The 16,930-nt window shown below is 37.0% G+C and overlaps 1 protein-coding gene across 2 annotated transcripts in view; it reads right to left on the bottom strand.

The window, feature by feature from the left end:
* LOC109061000 (serine/Arginine-related protein 53-like) overlaps positions 1–16,930 on the bottom strand; it is a 131,729-nt gene that overhangs the window by 4,262 nt on the left and 110,537 nt on the right. For both annotated transcript variants that reach the window (XM_042738984.1, XM_042738985.1), the window contains exons 8-9: positions 1,910–2,016; positions 233–343 (exon numbers count right to left, since the gene is read on the bottom strand). In XM_042738984.1, the coding sequence (XP_042594918.1) occupies positions 233–343; positions 1,910–2,016 (218 nt within the window). The remainder of the gene's footprint in view (positions 1–232; positions 344–1,909; positions 2,017–16,930) is intronic.

The following is a 16,930-nucleotide window of genomic DNA, read 5'->3' as shown; positions in this document are numbered from 1 at the left end:
GGACCAGGACTAACTGTTTTATAAGTACTAAATAAACAGCCAATATGCTAGTAATATTCATGCTATTGAACAGAATTGTAAACTGAAGTGTTACCTTGTTTTGACAAGTTAAGATGTCCTCAAAAAAATGAGGTTTTGTCAGATATAGCTCTTGGTTCACATATGTCGCCAAAATCTGGTGAAGTAGGTACACACACACACACACACACACACACACAAAAAACACTCTTACGTTAGGGTGAGCCAGAGCGTTGCTGTCATTGTACATGATGGAGGTGGGCAGAAGGGCAACTTCCTCTTTTATAGCCTCTGCCTCTTTCTTGATCTCTGAAACATCAGTCACCTACACATAAAAATTTATGTTATTTACAAAAACCTTTAGAAATCACACAGAGCACTCATCTTTCTTCCAGACATTCACTTTGCTCGATGAGCTGTTTAATTAAAGAGAAATGCCTCATTCCTTAACTTTTTTTTTTTTTGCACCCTTTATCTTACCTCTCGAGATCCATAATTCTTTGATGATATAAACAGTCATAAAATAGACCCCTTAAAGCAGGGCTCTTCCGCTCCAGTGTCCTGCAGACTTTAATTTCAACCACAATCAAACACACCTGTCTGTACCGTGATTCTGAACACCGAGGTTAGCTCGTTTGGGGTGTTTGGTTAGGGATAGTTCACCCAAAAATGAAAATTCTCTCATCAGTTACTTACCTCGTGTTATTCAAAAAAACCATATGACTTTCTGTGGAACATAAAAGAAGATATTTAGAGAAAGCAAACCGTTTGCTTACCACCGTTCCTCAAAATATCTTCTTTCGTATTCCGCAGAAGAAAGAAACGCATACAGGTTTGTCACGACATGAGTTTTCATTTATGGCTGTGCTTTTGATTTGAACAGACTTTTTGCTGCTGTTTTTGACACCCGCTTCAATAACACATTATTTTCAAGTGTGTGACATTAGTAAGCTGCAGACACTGAGTGATCTTTGCACCTCGTTTCAGATTTAATAAGGCTCTTTTTGGACCGGGAGGAAGAGATTTCAGTGAACTATTTTATCTCAAGAGATGAAGTAAATTTGATCGAGCCATTTAACTGAGATTAGTGGGTTGTTAATGAGTCACTCCTGTATCACAGTAAAGTTGAGCAAACACTTATCTGCACCTGACTAAAGGTAAGGTATATAAAGGTGCTTAAAAGGTTCTTCACAGCGATGCAATAGAAGAAGCATTCAGTCAAATGTTCTTTAAAGAAGCATCTCTTTCTTACCTTCTTTCACCACAAAGTAGCTTTTGTGAAACAGAAAGGTTCTTCAGATGTTAAAGGTTCTTTATGGAACCAATTAGACAAAAAAGGTTCTTCTACGGCATCACTGTGAAGCATCTTTATATTTAAGAGTGTACATGGAATGGAAATGATTGAAAAAATCAAATGTGCATGAATCTATGTATTTGTGTTTGTCCAAAGAATGCCCTCAGTGTATGCTTTTTCCGCTCCATCTATAGAGCGGTTCGTACATCATTCAGAAATAAACGTAGTGATGTTAAGTGCTGGTCTGTTTCCAGTGCATCGCTGAAGTCCTGAGATCCGTCTTTCTGCTGCAATCTATCATACGGGCTCAGTTCAACTGTCACCTTTTGTCTCAGACCACAGAGATCTGTGAGCATTTGTTAGTAATCTAATTTGAGCGCTGAATGTGAATGCTCTTCAGTAATGCTCTCCACCGGCGGCCGGACGCTGTTCAAGAGGACAGGTGCCACAGACCAAACGAGATATAATGGCAATCATTTCATTTGCAGACAAACGGAAAGTAACTCGGCGAAACGAAATCAAATAAAAGAATATATATATATCTAGATATGAGAAGGAAGGCAAGGAGAATAGAGAGGGAGAGAGACAGAGATGTACCTTGGTGCCATCCCGAGATGATTTGAAAGCCTGAGGAACAAAGGAGTCGCTCTCAATGGCCTCGATATCCTTTATCCTCCTCACCTGCTCGGCGAGAGACATTTCCTCTAGAGGAACAAAAAACAGAGCGGTGAGTGGACAGACGAGAGGTCAGCGGGGCGGGTCAGACGGTCACAAACCACAGAAACAGAAAAACATCATGCTGATCGATTCATCTCTCAGTGAATAACAGCGTCAGTCTACTGGATACTGCTGAGTCCACTTTAAAGCATTAGCCTTCTCTTCAGCTTCAGTATGTCTCCAGCAAAACAAGCGCATACTCTCCAAACAAGCAAGAACACACAGTACACAGTACGACAGCTGGTCAAGGAAAATGACTGGTCTCTGTCGTGTTAAGTGCCCTCTGTAGTTTGAATACTGCAGTTCGAAGACGGACGGAAATGATCGCGCTTTACAAAACAGGTCAGAACATCAAGTTCAGTGGATGTATCTTGAAAGCTTTAGGATTTAATATTCAGAAATGTTAGTCTCAGAAGATGATATTAGTATGAAATGTATATGTGGATCGATAATTATAGTCTGCATGATACCTAAGTTATAATCCTCTTTACTTTCCAACTGTGATGGACACCAGCGTACAAAAAGGGTAACACTTTTGAATATGGAACACTCTTTCACTATTAACTATGAATTTTCTCTCAATAAACTCCTAATTTGCTGCTTATTAATAGCTAGTAAGGTGGTTGTTAAATTTAGGTATTGGGTAGGATTAGGGATGTAGAATAAGGCATTAATATGTGCTTAATTACTACTAATAAATAGTAAATATTCTAGTTATATGCATGCAAATAAGCAACTAGTTAAAAGACCTTAAAATAAAGTGTCACCAAAAAGGAATTGTTAGTCACACTTTGTTTTAAGGTACAATTCTCCTCATTAACTATGACTTTTGCCTCCGTAAACGACTAATTAGCTGCTTATTAATAGTTGGTAAGGTAGTTGTTAAGTTCAGGTATTGGGTAGAATATGATCATGCAGAATATATGCTTTTAAAGCACTAATAAACAGCCAATTTGTTAATAAAAGGCATGTTAATAACCAAGTTAATAGTGAAAACTGGTCCTGAATTGATTTCTTGGTGACTTTAAGAACTGGATTGCTCATAAGATCGATCACTTAAGATAACCTAAAAATTAGTTTAAATTAATTGGTCAAATTAACCTAATCCAACAATACATAAAATAGCAACTGACAAGTAAAAAAAACAACAAATTTGTGCTGTCCAGCCGGTAACTCTTTAATTCTTCTAGAAGTAGAGTCTGAAATGGACGCTGGTCAATGAGAAGACAACAGAAAACACGGACACGCTTCACACCTCACTCAGAGTGTTATGTGTTGGCTTGAAGATGTTTCTGAAGCATTTATGCTGTTATACCAATGATGCATGGTAAACAACTCTGAATTTTAATGCAATATAGAGTCACAGGCTCTTATTCCGGGATTTGCTGTATATTGTATTCAAAATAAAGTTTCCTATACAGATACAGATACAGAAATAATGTATTTTGGACTGGACTGATACACAGAACACCTTGTTGTTTTTAGTCATGCTACTGGCTGTCCGTCGTTGATGCCCTCTGGTGGTTGAGCTTATTAATATGACACTAAAATCTTTTATAGCTTCAATGATCGCTGATAGTGTAGCAGGTAGCACTTTATTTCAATATTCCACACTCTACTGACTTTGCAAGTATGTCAGATTATTCTACTAACCCTAACCTACCAGTCTACTAATACTATATAATATAGTTAACTGACATGTAGTTGTAAAGTTAGTAGAATGTCTGACTACTGAAAGAAAATAAAATGTGTTTACAATTCCATAATCAATCCAGTCATATATAAAGATCAAAGGTTTTAGAATATCAGCAATGCATATAGAATTATCAGGAGAGACAGATTTCAAGGAGATTTCAAGAAAAAAAAAAAAAAGGCTCTTCACGGTGAACAGATCTTCTGTTGACTTCATATGCATATGATCTCACTCTACACATTTATTCAGGAAATAAAGACCTAATGTGATATTGCTCAGTACTACTTTCATAAATAAACAGGGTAACTTGTGTCTAATATTTGTTACTCCATATTAACTTCTTGTTTATTGAACTATAAACTGAGATTACCTAGAGCTTCAGCTGTGCTGTTATTCACAACATCAGCGCTGCTGTTTGTGTGATTGTGCGTTCAGATACTCAAATTCACCCACAATTTAATCTCTCTCCACACATATGCATGAAAATGCTCAGAAACAAACACTATTAGATAGGAAGCATGCTCTCATGCTCACACACACACGCGCACACACAGATCCCTGCGCTAATGAGAGGAATTAATTTAATCCATTAACTGCCAGGGAGCAACTGTCACAACACATCTTCTCGCTCTGCTCGTTTAATGAATAAATGAATATTTGCTCTGGTTTTCTCTCTGTTAGCAGAAACTCTCTCTCTCTCTCTCACACACACACACACACACACACAGACAGACTTTGACTTATCACACAGCTTATGAACATAACTTAAACACTGTAGCACTGTCATTCTTTCTGGCAAACAGTTGAAAATATCTACAAGAGGCTCATTGTAATGAATCTCTAGTTTCATTAAAGTAACATCCATATACACATTGCCTTGTTACTGTAAGACACACATGATAAAAACACAAATGTGTGTCAGTGTTAACGGTTGATGTCACAACACACACATGCTCTGAGAAACAAACCCGCAATAAAATGAGCCCAAACAATGTCAGGCATGTGTCCATACACACTGATAACACTTTGCCTTTTCAAAAACACACATACTTTCAGCAAAACTGAGCCGCAATATCCTCTAGGAGCCTACAGACCGTCCTTAAGATGACAGCAGTCCACTGACTCTCAGTCACACACTGTGTGTGTGTGTGTGTGTGTGTGTGTGCACTGATCATCTTAATGACTGATACACAGACACAAACACACAAGCCCATGCACACAGATATATCAGTGACAACCTATCCTTGGCCCGGAATTCCATTAATGCCTCATACTTTTTGACAAACACATTATTGGTAGATAAAATGACTTCCATATGCTGTTTGTCAGATGTCAGTGAGGAAAGATATGTATTTCATAGGAAAATCAAAAATAATGGACTTTGAGAGAGGGGCCCGTGCCGAGCAGAGAGCAGAAAATCGATAGCGCTGTCTGAAAGACACGATCAGCACAAGGCCAGGTCAAAGTTGACATTTAATATTGACACATTATCCACAAAATTAATTTAGAGTCCATTGTCGCCGCGTTACACAAGCTTTATAGCAGTCTTAACCACAGACAGACAGAGAGAGAGAGAGAGAGAGAGAGAGAGATATGATGACATGGATTCTGCTCATCTGAAGCATGTTTTGTCTTTCCCACATCCTAAAAAAAAAAACACTATTCAGCATCATCAAACGCTCTTAATACTCTCTCTTAAAAGCAGTTTCTGCACTTGCAAGAGGAGAGAGAGAGATATGATGACTGGCTACACTGTCCTGGTAGAACATGGATTTCTGCTCATCTGAAGGCTATTGTTTTCTATGTCTTTTTCCCTGCCATCCTAAAGGACTAAACAAACAAACATTAATAAATGAATAATGGTACATGAATAAAGTCCAGGAGATTAACAGATGTGTAAGCAAAAATTTATTCAGCAAAGCATCATCAAACGCTCTCAACACTCTCAATAAAAAAAAGTCAAACTTAATACTCTCTCTTAAAAGCAGTTTCTGCAAGTTAAAATAAAACAAAATCAAACGAAAGCTCTCTGAACAAGAGAAAACCACAAGAGGGCGATGTTCATCAACTCAAGGTCCAGCACTGAAGGTGAATGCTAAACTCACAGGGCCTGATTAATTCCCATAATTGAATGCCTTACTTCCATGAGCAAAATTACAACGCTCTCATCACTGATGGAATAATTAAAGCAGTGACTGCCCATCATCAGGTGGTCGGTCTCAAACAGCCGTGGACTCAAAGGTGCGTTCGAATGTCATGAGCAAGCCAAACAAGACCTAATGATGGCACTGCTCTGACTGAGAATGAAAAGTCCGTTGAGACCAGAAAACACACTACAATACATGGAAAAACCTGCGGACCTCTCACACGCAGCTGTGTTTATGTGTTTGTTAGAAATAATCCAACTCAGTGCTTCTCAACCTTTTTGACTCCAAGCCCCCCATTGTTCACAACAATATTTCCAAGACATTTCATGATTTACTGCATAGGATTTTTTTTTATATATTAAGTGGCCTTAACTACTATGTACTTGCATGTAAATTAATCATTTGGTACAATGCACTTATTGTGTACATACATGTTTTTACATTGTACTTCTATTTTTTAAAATACCTATGCAATTACATCTGTACTTACATTTATAATTACACATTAACCCACCGTTAAACCTACCCATACCACCAAACCTGTCCCGAACCTTACCCGTATCCCACCTCAATAGCAGAAAGTGTTTTGCAATACAATATGAACACATCATACTTATTTTTTTTATGTAAGCACATAGTATTGAAGGCCACCTAATATAAAGTGTGACCTTTTTTTTGTTTTTTTTTTACCTAGTTTCTACCTGATAAAATATTTTACAGCTTGGCATAATTAGAAAATATAAATTCATTATAAAAATGCAAATGGATTATAGTATTTTATTAATTTACATGACTTTGAAATCATACTTTTAAGTGGACAGTATTTGTGAAAAAAAAAATTAAATAAATATGAAATAAAATATATGTAAATTCATTGATTAATTACAAATAAATACAAATTAAATAAAATGAAACAAACACACCACAATTTAGTATTTGTTTTTAGCTGTTCTAGCTTATTTTAATTCTTGTTTCGTATGGTTTTTAATTATTTTAAATCAACTTGAGGCTCTGTAAAATAAATGCACTTCCATATCAACATATTTCCATCTTCATGCACTCACAAATACGCAAAAAGTTGAACTAATTGTTAAACACACAAGGACATAGCCTCGATGGTAAACCGTTGGGAATCCGGCCTCCATCTCAGCATCAGGATAAGATATGTAATTCAATCCTCAATTTAGCCCCGTCTCTGTGGATAGATTTATTTATTTATTTCTGGCTCGGCTAATTGATAGAAATTAAGCCATTAATCAAGCCACTAGCCATCATTCAGGCCAAAGAAGATGAATACAAACTTTCATAATAACCACCTTCCCCATTTTAGACCTCATTAGCATTAATTTTTAATGCAATTATGCTATTCTTTTACGCTGAGCTCATAAATTACGACTCTTTTGTTGCCGACTGGCCTTGTAAAAGCCGGGCTAATGCTTTGTAGTCTGATCTTTAAGGCAATTACTGGCTTCTTCAGTCTTTTATCTCCCTGCATTTCCAATAACCTGCCATCTAATGATTTATCTGGGCAAACCCCTGACACGCATCCGACTCGCCCCTCTTCCATTAACACTGTCTTTATTTATCGAGGAAGATCTGGTGTCTAAATAAAGATCCTCTCCCGACGAACGCCGCTCCACTTTGTGCGAGTGCTACAGACGACGTGTAGAGAAAACACAGTTTCCATCGCAAACAGAAGCCTAGATGAAAGGTCACTGCTTTAAATTAATTAAACGTGTGACAGCAAAAACTGACATTAATTCCTTTTAAATACAGCGTGTCAGTCAGACACACTCCAGACATTTAAGAGTCACCTCGTCCGAGCTACAAAACAAACACCTACAACCTAAAAGACTGAACAATCTCCATAGCAAGGCCAGAGATGACTAGATTACTTACTAATTGTAATCCATTACTGATTCCAAATTACATGACAAATATTGTAGTTAGTAACGTAATCCATTACATTACACATTTTAGGTACCATTATCAGACTACTTTTTAAATTACTTTCAAGGTAAACCGTTTACCACATTGATTTAAATAGGATGATACTGTACCATACTGATATTAAAATGCAAAGAAAATATATTCCATTCGTTGTTATCAACAACATTAAGTGAATTAAGAATGACATTATGTCGAGGTTTTCCAAACTGGGGTTCGTGAAGGAACTGAAGGGGGTTTGTCATAAAAATGTTTCAAAATAAAATACTTACTAAAAAATATTAAGGAAATATTTTGTTTACCTGGATGTCATGTATGCATTTTAGAAAGGAAAAATTAAAAGATCAAAATAATTAGGGATCCTAATTTATTGCTATTGTATATGTAATTAAGCAATCAATAAAAAAGTAATTGTAGTCTGATTATGAGTATATAGTTCTTGACTGCATTGACATGCAAAGCTGATGCGAATGCTGAAAATGCATCAAGTGCGTAATGAGCAGCTATTAGGAGCATTGATTTGCTGATTTCAATTGATAGTTACCCGACCAAAGTGGCATGTCAATATTTGCTAACTAACTAATACCTTCTAGCCTCTCTGCTTTGACAAATGAGATCTCAACGAACAAAGAGAGTTTGCAGTCATGGCCAGCGTCTTCGACTAGTAACATGCACCCGATCCATGTTTGGAGCAGATCGCGCTTCACAAAGGGGCCAAATAAAAAGCTTCTCCAGCAATCTGATATGTACCGCACTTGATATGGGTCATCTACAAGTGGATTGACTCTCGCTTGCTCCATGTTAGCTCATGCCAGATGCTGTTAATGTCCCTAAGGGTCCGAAGCGGTGTGTGAGAGACAGAGGCAGAGGAAAGTGTGCTCTGGAATCTAGATGGATTTAGCTTTAGGGCAGAGGATTTCCTCAGGAACAGTCATAATATATATGACTGTTCCTGAGTCATAATATCAAAACAGTCTAATAGATGATTGTCAGCTCATGAAGGAAGCATAAACCGCTCTCACACATCGACGGTTCAAACTAAACACACCAGACTGCAATAACACAAACACGGAAAAGCTAGTAACCAAATCCTGGAGAAACTTTTTTTTTGTACGTAGATTTTCCTGCTGAACAGCACCAATTTGCAGCACATGGGTGAAGTCATCAAGCACATGCAGCGTTATTGGTTTGTGGAGGTTTTATCAATAGCATTGATGGCTGAAGCTTCCAGCAGGAATTACAACTGCTGTCAAAGATATGTTTGATGTTTGATGCCTAATATATATATATATTTTGGGGGGGATAAATTGCATGAGTCTCATGATTCCAATTAATTAGATTAATTAGTGCTTTTTGATTAAATTTTACAAAAATGTAATTTAACAATTTAAACCAGAAAAAAAAAAAAAAAAAAGAATAAAATGCAATAAAATTTTTGGGGAAATGCAGCATTGCAGCATGTAATCAACCGTTCTCCACTGCTATACAATACTGCATAATGCGATGCTGCAGAGATGCAGTGAATCTCATTGAATAACAGTACAAAAGTAAATAATAAATAAATGAATAATAGATGATCAATATGTGATGATCAAATGGCTTGTAAAGCACTCATTGTCTCTAACCAGTGGACAGTCTCAGAGCTCGCTGTTCTCTGAATGTGGCAGGAATGCTCAAAGCTCACATGATTGGTTCTTTAGGGTGTTGATTTGATCATGTCTGTCTATCATGTCGTCTTCAGTGCAGTGACTGGCTGAATAACTGTCAGTGTCATAACGCTGAACTCTCATGCTTGCAACTGGTCCACAAAATCTGAAAATGTTTATTTTCATTTAACAACCTTTTCTTCTCTCAGGGTTCCCACTGTCATGGTAAACCTGGATATATGAGGTAGCCTAAAGGGGTCATATGATGTGAGTGTTTGGAGTGCTACAAGCTGTTTGTGAATAGATAAGATCCCTAAAGTTGCAAAGACTAAAGTCTCAAACCCAAAGAGATATTTTTTATAAAAGTTAAGACTCGTCCACGCCCCCCTGAAACGGCTCGTTCTAACAAGCCCCCACATCTCTACGTCACTGTGTGGGAAGATTTGCATAACGCTGCCCAAATGTTCACACAAAGAAAGAAGGCATACCTTTGATTCTCTCTGTTGCTGCCGACGTCATGTTGTGGAGACACTGTTTCGCTGTGAAAGCAAAACTACTTTGTTTGGTCTTCCAAAAGAGGACACGACTAGAAATCAGTGGTTAAGTTGTATTTACAACACTGTTCCAGAACAGTCCAACCCAAATATTCAGATGTGTGCAATCATTTTATGGAGGACTGTTTCCTGATCCTGGGAGAGAAGACAACAATGCCGGCTGTTCTGACTCACAGCCTGTAAGTAGGTTTACATATTTAAAGAATTCACCACTGATGGTTCAAACGCGAGTTTTGAGCAGTGTAGAGTAAAGCTTGTTGTTTGTTGTTTCTCCGATCACAAATGCAGACATGGTTTTATGTTTACGCAGCGCGATACAAAACATGTAAAAACACAGTACAAGTCATTATAATCAGTAATTATGTCCCAACTGGATGCATAAAGGAGCAACAACAATAATGTACAGTATGTGGAAAATAATGTGTTTTTTGAACCATAAACCGCATAAACACATTTAATTATACCAAATACACAAAATAATGTTATTTTTAGCAACGTCATATGACCCCTTTAAAAGTGTGATGTCTCAACATGATCTCATCTCTTGATCTCAAGCGTGGTTCTACCAAACCTACATTTACTTACATTTGCACAGACACTGAAAAGCATAATAATGATGTACTGAATAAATGTGATTTATTTATGCATTAAAATACTTTATGTGCACTAAGCTTTATGTGCTGCTGAACTTCTGAAGTCTTGTATCAAGCGAGATTGGGCAAAAATTTAGCTAGCAAAACTTTAACAATTAAAGTCTTCAATTTCCAAACAATGAAACATTGTAATTAAAAGGAAGGTTGATGTGACAGAGTATTAAATGCGCATTTTGGAGTGTGTTGCAGTCATCAAAATCAGAATTTGTTTATATTTACAAAATAAAATTAAGCTGGTCAGTGAAAACTTTGGAAGTTTTTTCTTTGTACTTTAAAGAGAATGAACAGATAACATTCTTGATTTTATGGCATTTCACGAAACGTCCCAACTTTTCTGGAATTGGGGTTGTAAATGGTTACGCTTAGGTTTGGGAATATAGGGTTAAGGGATCTAAAATGTATCAGTAAAACAGTAAAAGTGCATCTAAATATCTTTATGATATATAAGACTATAAAAGACTCTAACCATTAGGCCATGACTGCCCCCAAGCTCTAAATATGTTATAACGTTTACTTTTTAGAGTTTACATATATGTCCAAATTGTATGTTACAAACTAATACCTACATAAACAGTGTGACCAGGCTGGATGTGTAGCTCCATGGCTATATTTATAATTTTCTAGTCATGTCAAGCTCTAAAATATTTTCAAGGGTAGAAAATGTGAATAAAACCTATTTGTAAAAATCCTTCTCCAGTAAACTACAAACAACTGGAAAAGTCATGGTGTCTTTAAATAATGTTGTGAACACTGGGGGCCACAAAGGTTGAGAACCACTGGTTTACATGCACTTTACAAGTTTGATTTTATGCAGACTAATGCAATAATTTATCAAGTTGAAATGTCGTGTAAACACTAGTTTAAGCAAGACTAACAGACATCAAACGCACTTGTCAATCAGACAACAGTTGCGTTTGGTGCTGTGTGCATGCTTTAAAAGATGAACACAACACAAGCAATGCCTCGTATCAGTCCATATCATATCACGCCATTCTAGCTTGACTATGCCAAAACCTGTAAAACTGCACAGAAAAACAATAACAGATGGATGTTGCCTAATGCCAATGGTGGCATACCGTACATTAACATTAGGTCCTGCTCAAACAGACATATCCATGATTTATAACAAAATCATTCTTTTGTGTAAATAATTTACAGTTCTTGTCATTGCAAATACAAATGCACAATGGGAAACATCATCTGCGAGGTTCCCATCATGATGTCAGAACTGAGCCGTAACACAAATAAGACCCGTAATGACAAAGCAAAGCTCTGTTTACTGCGTGTGTGAGAGAAACAGCACAAACGTCACAGTAACATCAACAGAAGGATGAAGGAGAATAAAGGAATGTGGAAAGTGCAGCATTCTCAGCTTTCGCTGGTCAGCGGCTCTGTCAAACATCTCTATAATTAAGGAAACACCCAACCAACTAACTACGTATTTGGAGTTAGCCTTTAAAACACAAATGATGTAATCAGACTTAAACGCAGACTAAGAGCCTCTCCATTCATGAGACTGTAACTCTCCTGCATTCTTATCCGCCGGACAAACAAATCCGATTCACAGATATGTGTGATCAGCATTATTTCTCAGCGCTGTAGTGTAACTCGGTGGTTTTCACGTAATTGACTGCAGAGAAGGTCACTGTCACAATGCGGGCGGACTCATTTGGCTAATTAAGAACAGTGCCCCGGTGACCTCTGTCTGGGGCAAATAACCTCAGAGTATTTAAAACCCTGCACTCTGCTTTATTGAGAGCAAATAAGAAAGTCTGACTTCATTGTTTGTGAGATTTGAACAAAACTTACAGCGACTGCTGTTGATGCTCCTGTTATTACTAGGGCTGTTGACTGATTATATGAAAAAACTAATTAATCACAGAGATGTCTGTAATTTAGTGATATTACTTGCACATAACATAATAACAAATTACACTAACACTAAGATTCATGTGAAAACAACATTAAAACAGTACTTTAAGTAGCATATTATTAGTAAGTATGAATGAAGGCCAACTGATAGCTATACCTTTATTATAATATTTTATTAATGTTTTTGTTTGTTTATTTTTTCGTTTGTTTGTTTGTAATCATAGACATTCAACATTACAGCCGAACTGAAAGTCTACTAAATTACATTTTCTTTTCTTATTACAGCATTACAGAACATTACTACTGTAACTGGATAATTTAAAGCACTTAACTCACCTAATTGAAGTGAACTTAAAACAATATACACAAACACATTATGATAAAATCACATTTATCTGTACTGTACATTAACATTTATTTTGTGCATTTATCACAACAAATACTAAACATTTTTGTTAAACATTTGATATCAATATTTTTTCATTTGAGGATCGATTCTCTCACAAAAATGTCATACTTCTCTCTGGACTTAATAAAGAAAAGAAAATGTGTGAGAAAAACACATATTTTTTTTACTTATTACACACACAAATGAATGTGTTTCCCAGTCCTAAATCAATAGTGTTTACATTTGTAAACAGACCAGTCCTCACCTTTATTTTATTTAGTTATTTATTTATTTTTTACAGTAAATGTTAGTCTGCAATAGATCCAGCAACGGTGCATATTGTGTATTATAATAATAAAAGCATATCATAGACATTGAGTGTAACTCTCTGGTCACATTGATTGATGGAGCTCAGACAATTGGTGGCCCGATCGACCACAGAGTGACCCGTCAGGCACCCCATCAGTGAGGCTCTGTTCCCGGTGTGTCTGAGACCACCAGTCCCGACTTGATGAGGTACAAATGACCCAACCACACACATGCAACGCTCAACACTCCACCCCGAGGATTTCCTCCTTGTCCCACAACATAAACACATACACACTTTCTCACATTACACACGCCAACACACCTTCTCACATATCAGCATATGACAATCTAACAGTCTCATAATGAGCACCGCTTAATAAAGTCACTCTGAGAGGCCTCTGAGTGTGTGTGTGTGTGTGTGTGTGTGTGTGTGTGTGTGGTTGGGCCACCCTCATGCTCAATACTCTAAAACACCAGCCTCCCAAGAGAACATGTTCAACACAACACACACAAACAGCTGTTAACAGAGCTACCAAACCTCTATCAGCACATTTCAAACTGCATATTCAAATAAGCAGATGAATCCTTTACTCAGACTAACTTCACAGAAATAAAGTGTGAAAAAAAAGATACTGACATTATTGCTGACTAATGACTTGTCTGACTAGTGCTGGTTAGAATTAATGATAAACTTTAATTTTTCTATCATTACTTTTTACCTTTATTACATAAGTTAATTAAAAAACAAGTTGCTACATCTGCACTTTCACTCAAGTAAAACTGAAACTGAGTATTTAACCGGATGGAGTAATATTTTATAAGGGTATCTGTACTTTTACTCAAGCACTCAATTTGTGTACCATGTCTACCATTTCACTCCTGTATATTGTGATTTCTATCATTTAAATGTCCAGTGCAGAGAATGGGTGTTAAGCATCCATTCACTGAATCCAATTTTGACTTGAAACATGCACAGTTGTTTGTGAGCTGGATGTGAGGCTCCATGTGCATTTGGAGAAATATTCCAACTGCAGACACTGGCATACTATGTCTTAATATTTAGCGTCAATTCAGGTGATCAAAAGATTGCACAAAGTGCCATTTTTTTCTTTACGTTAAACTCACTTGGGAGAAGAGGGAAGGGGTCAGCCAGCGAGAGAGAGAGAGAGAGAGAGAGAGAGAGAGAGAGAGAGAGAGAGAGAGAAAAACAACTTTAAATTTGCAGTGATAAAAAATCAATAAAACAGTAATTGCTTGGCATATGATTGCATGGGTAACAAATTATAAGGAGGGGGCTGATGTCCGGGCGGATTAGGTTTTTTGGGTTCAGTGGGCCGGTCGACGGAAAAGGTCTCTGCGTGATAATTAAATCTTCTCACTCTGATTTTCTGCCAATTTTATTTCCCCTGGGTCTACAATACTAATTCACTGCTTATAAGCCAGGCATAACTAATCACTGGAGTACAGAAAATGGCTGCTTTGAATGCGAGACACATTTTACTTCAAATATTACAGTTACATTGGGCTTGCAATGATGAATTCCACTTGTGAGATGATGTCAGAAATATACCTTGATAAATGCATTTTTAAACCTTTGACCTTTAGAGGTTTCTAGTAACACTGCCTTGTTTTTCAGGCTGTTTCTGTAGCATTTTTGCCTTTAGATTTTGTACACAATAAACATCCAATAACTAATAGCTGGTTTGCAAACTAATAACTAGTAAGTGTTCCCTAAAGGGAAATAGAAATCAAAAGGAACAGTATAAATTTTACATAAATGAATTCAATATAAAGTTAAGCAGACACTATGCTTCATATTAAGTGCCATTCAAGAGATTGGGTTCTTCAGCAAACTGCAAAAAATTACATTTTGTCAGACAAACGTTGACTGAACTACAGTACTGAATACAGAGAATGTGACAATACATAAAAAGCCAACATTTAAAAAGCTCGATGCAGTGTTGTAGACTGTATTTTGCTGTAAATGCTTCTTCAGTGACATTATTTCCATTTGGACACCCAGAGGGTTTATGAATGGCAGATGTAGTGCATGCATGAATTTCACTCACTACCCATTTGCATACTATATAGAAAGTACTTTAAGGTTGCAAAACAAGTATGTGATTTTGGACGCAGTCAATGTCTTAGAGTTGTTCACACAGCTGATCCAGCTGACTGTCTGGCGAATGAGTCATTGAATCATGGACTCAACTGATTCTATTGAAAACAGCATCTAAACAGCAGAACAATGGTTTTGATCACTTTTAGCTGGTCTTGCTGAGATAAACCAGCTTAACACAACATGGCCTGGCTGAGAGAACATCGTAAGTTAAGACCAGCTAAGGCTGCTGGGAAATACTAGAGCTATTTATAAACTGTTCTCACTGGTCTGTTATGCACTAACCTTAATAAGAATCAATGTGTGTAAAACTTGAAAGGTGTGCTGAACCAAACATCTACAATTTCAAGTTAGTTTGCTGAATTGATCAAGAGACTGATCAAGGACTGATGCTGACATTGTCCAGAACTCTACTTTGAAACCTAGGACATTTCCAATCTTTTGAAGGCCACTGAATTAAATAAAAGTGTGAAATAAGTAAACAGCTTAAGATGATGCAAGCAAACTGCATTATAACAGAAATCCCATGTGGCGTCAAACCAACAAAGAGACAGTTTTCCCCTGTGGACACTCCAAGTCCTTCTCAAACACCATGTAGAAAAGCTCTAAGAGACAGGGAAGAGCATATTTCAAAGCTGATCCTTTAAATACAAGCTGAAGTCATGACAATTAAATCATTTAGGCCGGCATGAGCCGCACTCAGCAGGCTCCAGTCCCAGGGTCAGCTGCCTGTAGACCCTCATTTACACAGCATTTGTATTCATGACGGGAGAGCGCTAAATATTTAACAACAGTTGAGCTCGCAGGTCAAATCATTTTGATTTCTAAAGAGATTACCTTACTCTAGATTTACCCATCTATATCTTACACAACTCTTCGCTGTGAAAAAAAAAAAAAAAAAAATCTGGATATCGCCATGACAATAACATTTGAAATGCTACAAAATAATATTGCTCTTATATTTCCTTCTCTGAGGGAGTTATTCAGAAATATTTAAAGGCAATACTAAAGGTAATAATATGCATATGCACTTTCACTATACACACACACATATTTTATGCAATATCCCAAAATTCACATCATTTAAATCTTGGCAAATGGGAAAGTCTAAATTAACAAACCATTCCACGCAACTTCCACCTAAAACAATACTAATGAAGCAATAATTATCCTATTTACGCACCATTTACCAGACATTCCATAATACATCAAGCCTCTAATTAAGTTTACAAAGGAGATTCAATAAAATGCAGCAAATGTATCTGATTAAACTCAGCTCTCTGTTGGGCATTGATCGTCCTCTGTCCTATTGACTGTCTGATTTTCTCTCATGCACACACAGGCTTGTTCAGCTCTCCGGCAGACACCTCTTGTGAATGACAACACAGCTTGTTATATTGAGATTAGAAATTAATGGATACAGGGGGCAGTCTGTGTGTGTGTGTGTGTGTAGGGGCGTTAAATTCCATCTAAATGTTTAATGGTGGTATCATTCTCTTATACGGTCACACACAGAGAGGTTCACACCTGTAAAGGTGACCTGCATAATTAAGAAAAAGTCTTCCGCTTTTCC

Source organism: Cyprinus carpio, chromosome B15 (assembly GCF_018340385.1).
Source record: "Cyprinus carpio isolate SPL01 chromosome B15, ASM1834038v1, whole genome shotgun sequence".
Taxonomy (NCBI): Eukaryota; Metazoa; Chordata; class Actinopteri; order Cypriniformes; family Cyprinidae; genus Cyprinus; species Cyprinus carpio.
Note: the sequence above shows the minus strand (reverse complement) of the source record. Positions and strands in the feature narration are given on the sequence as shown.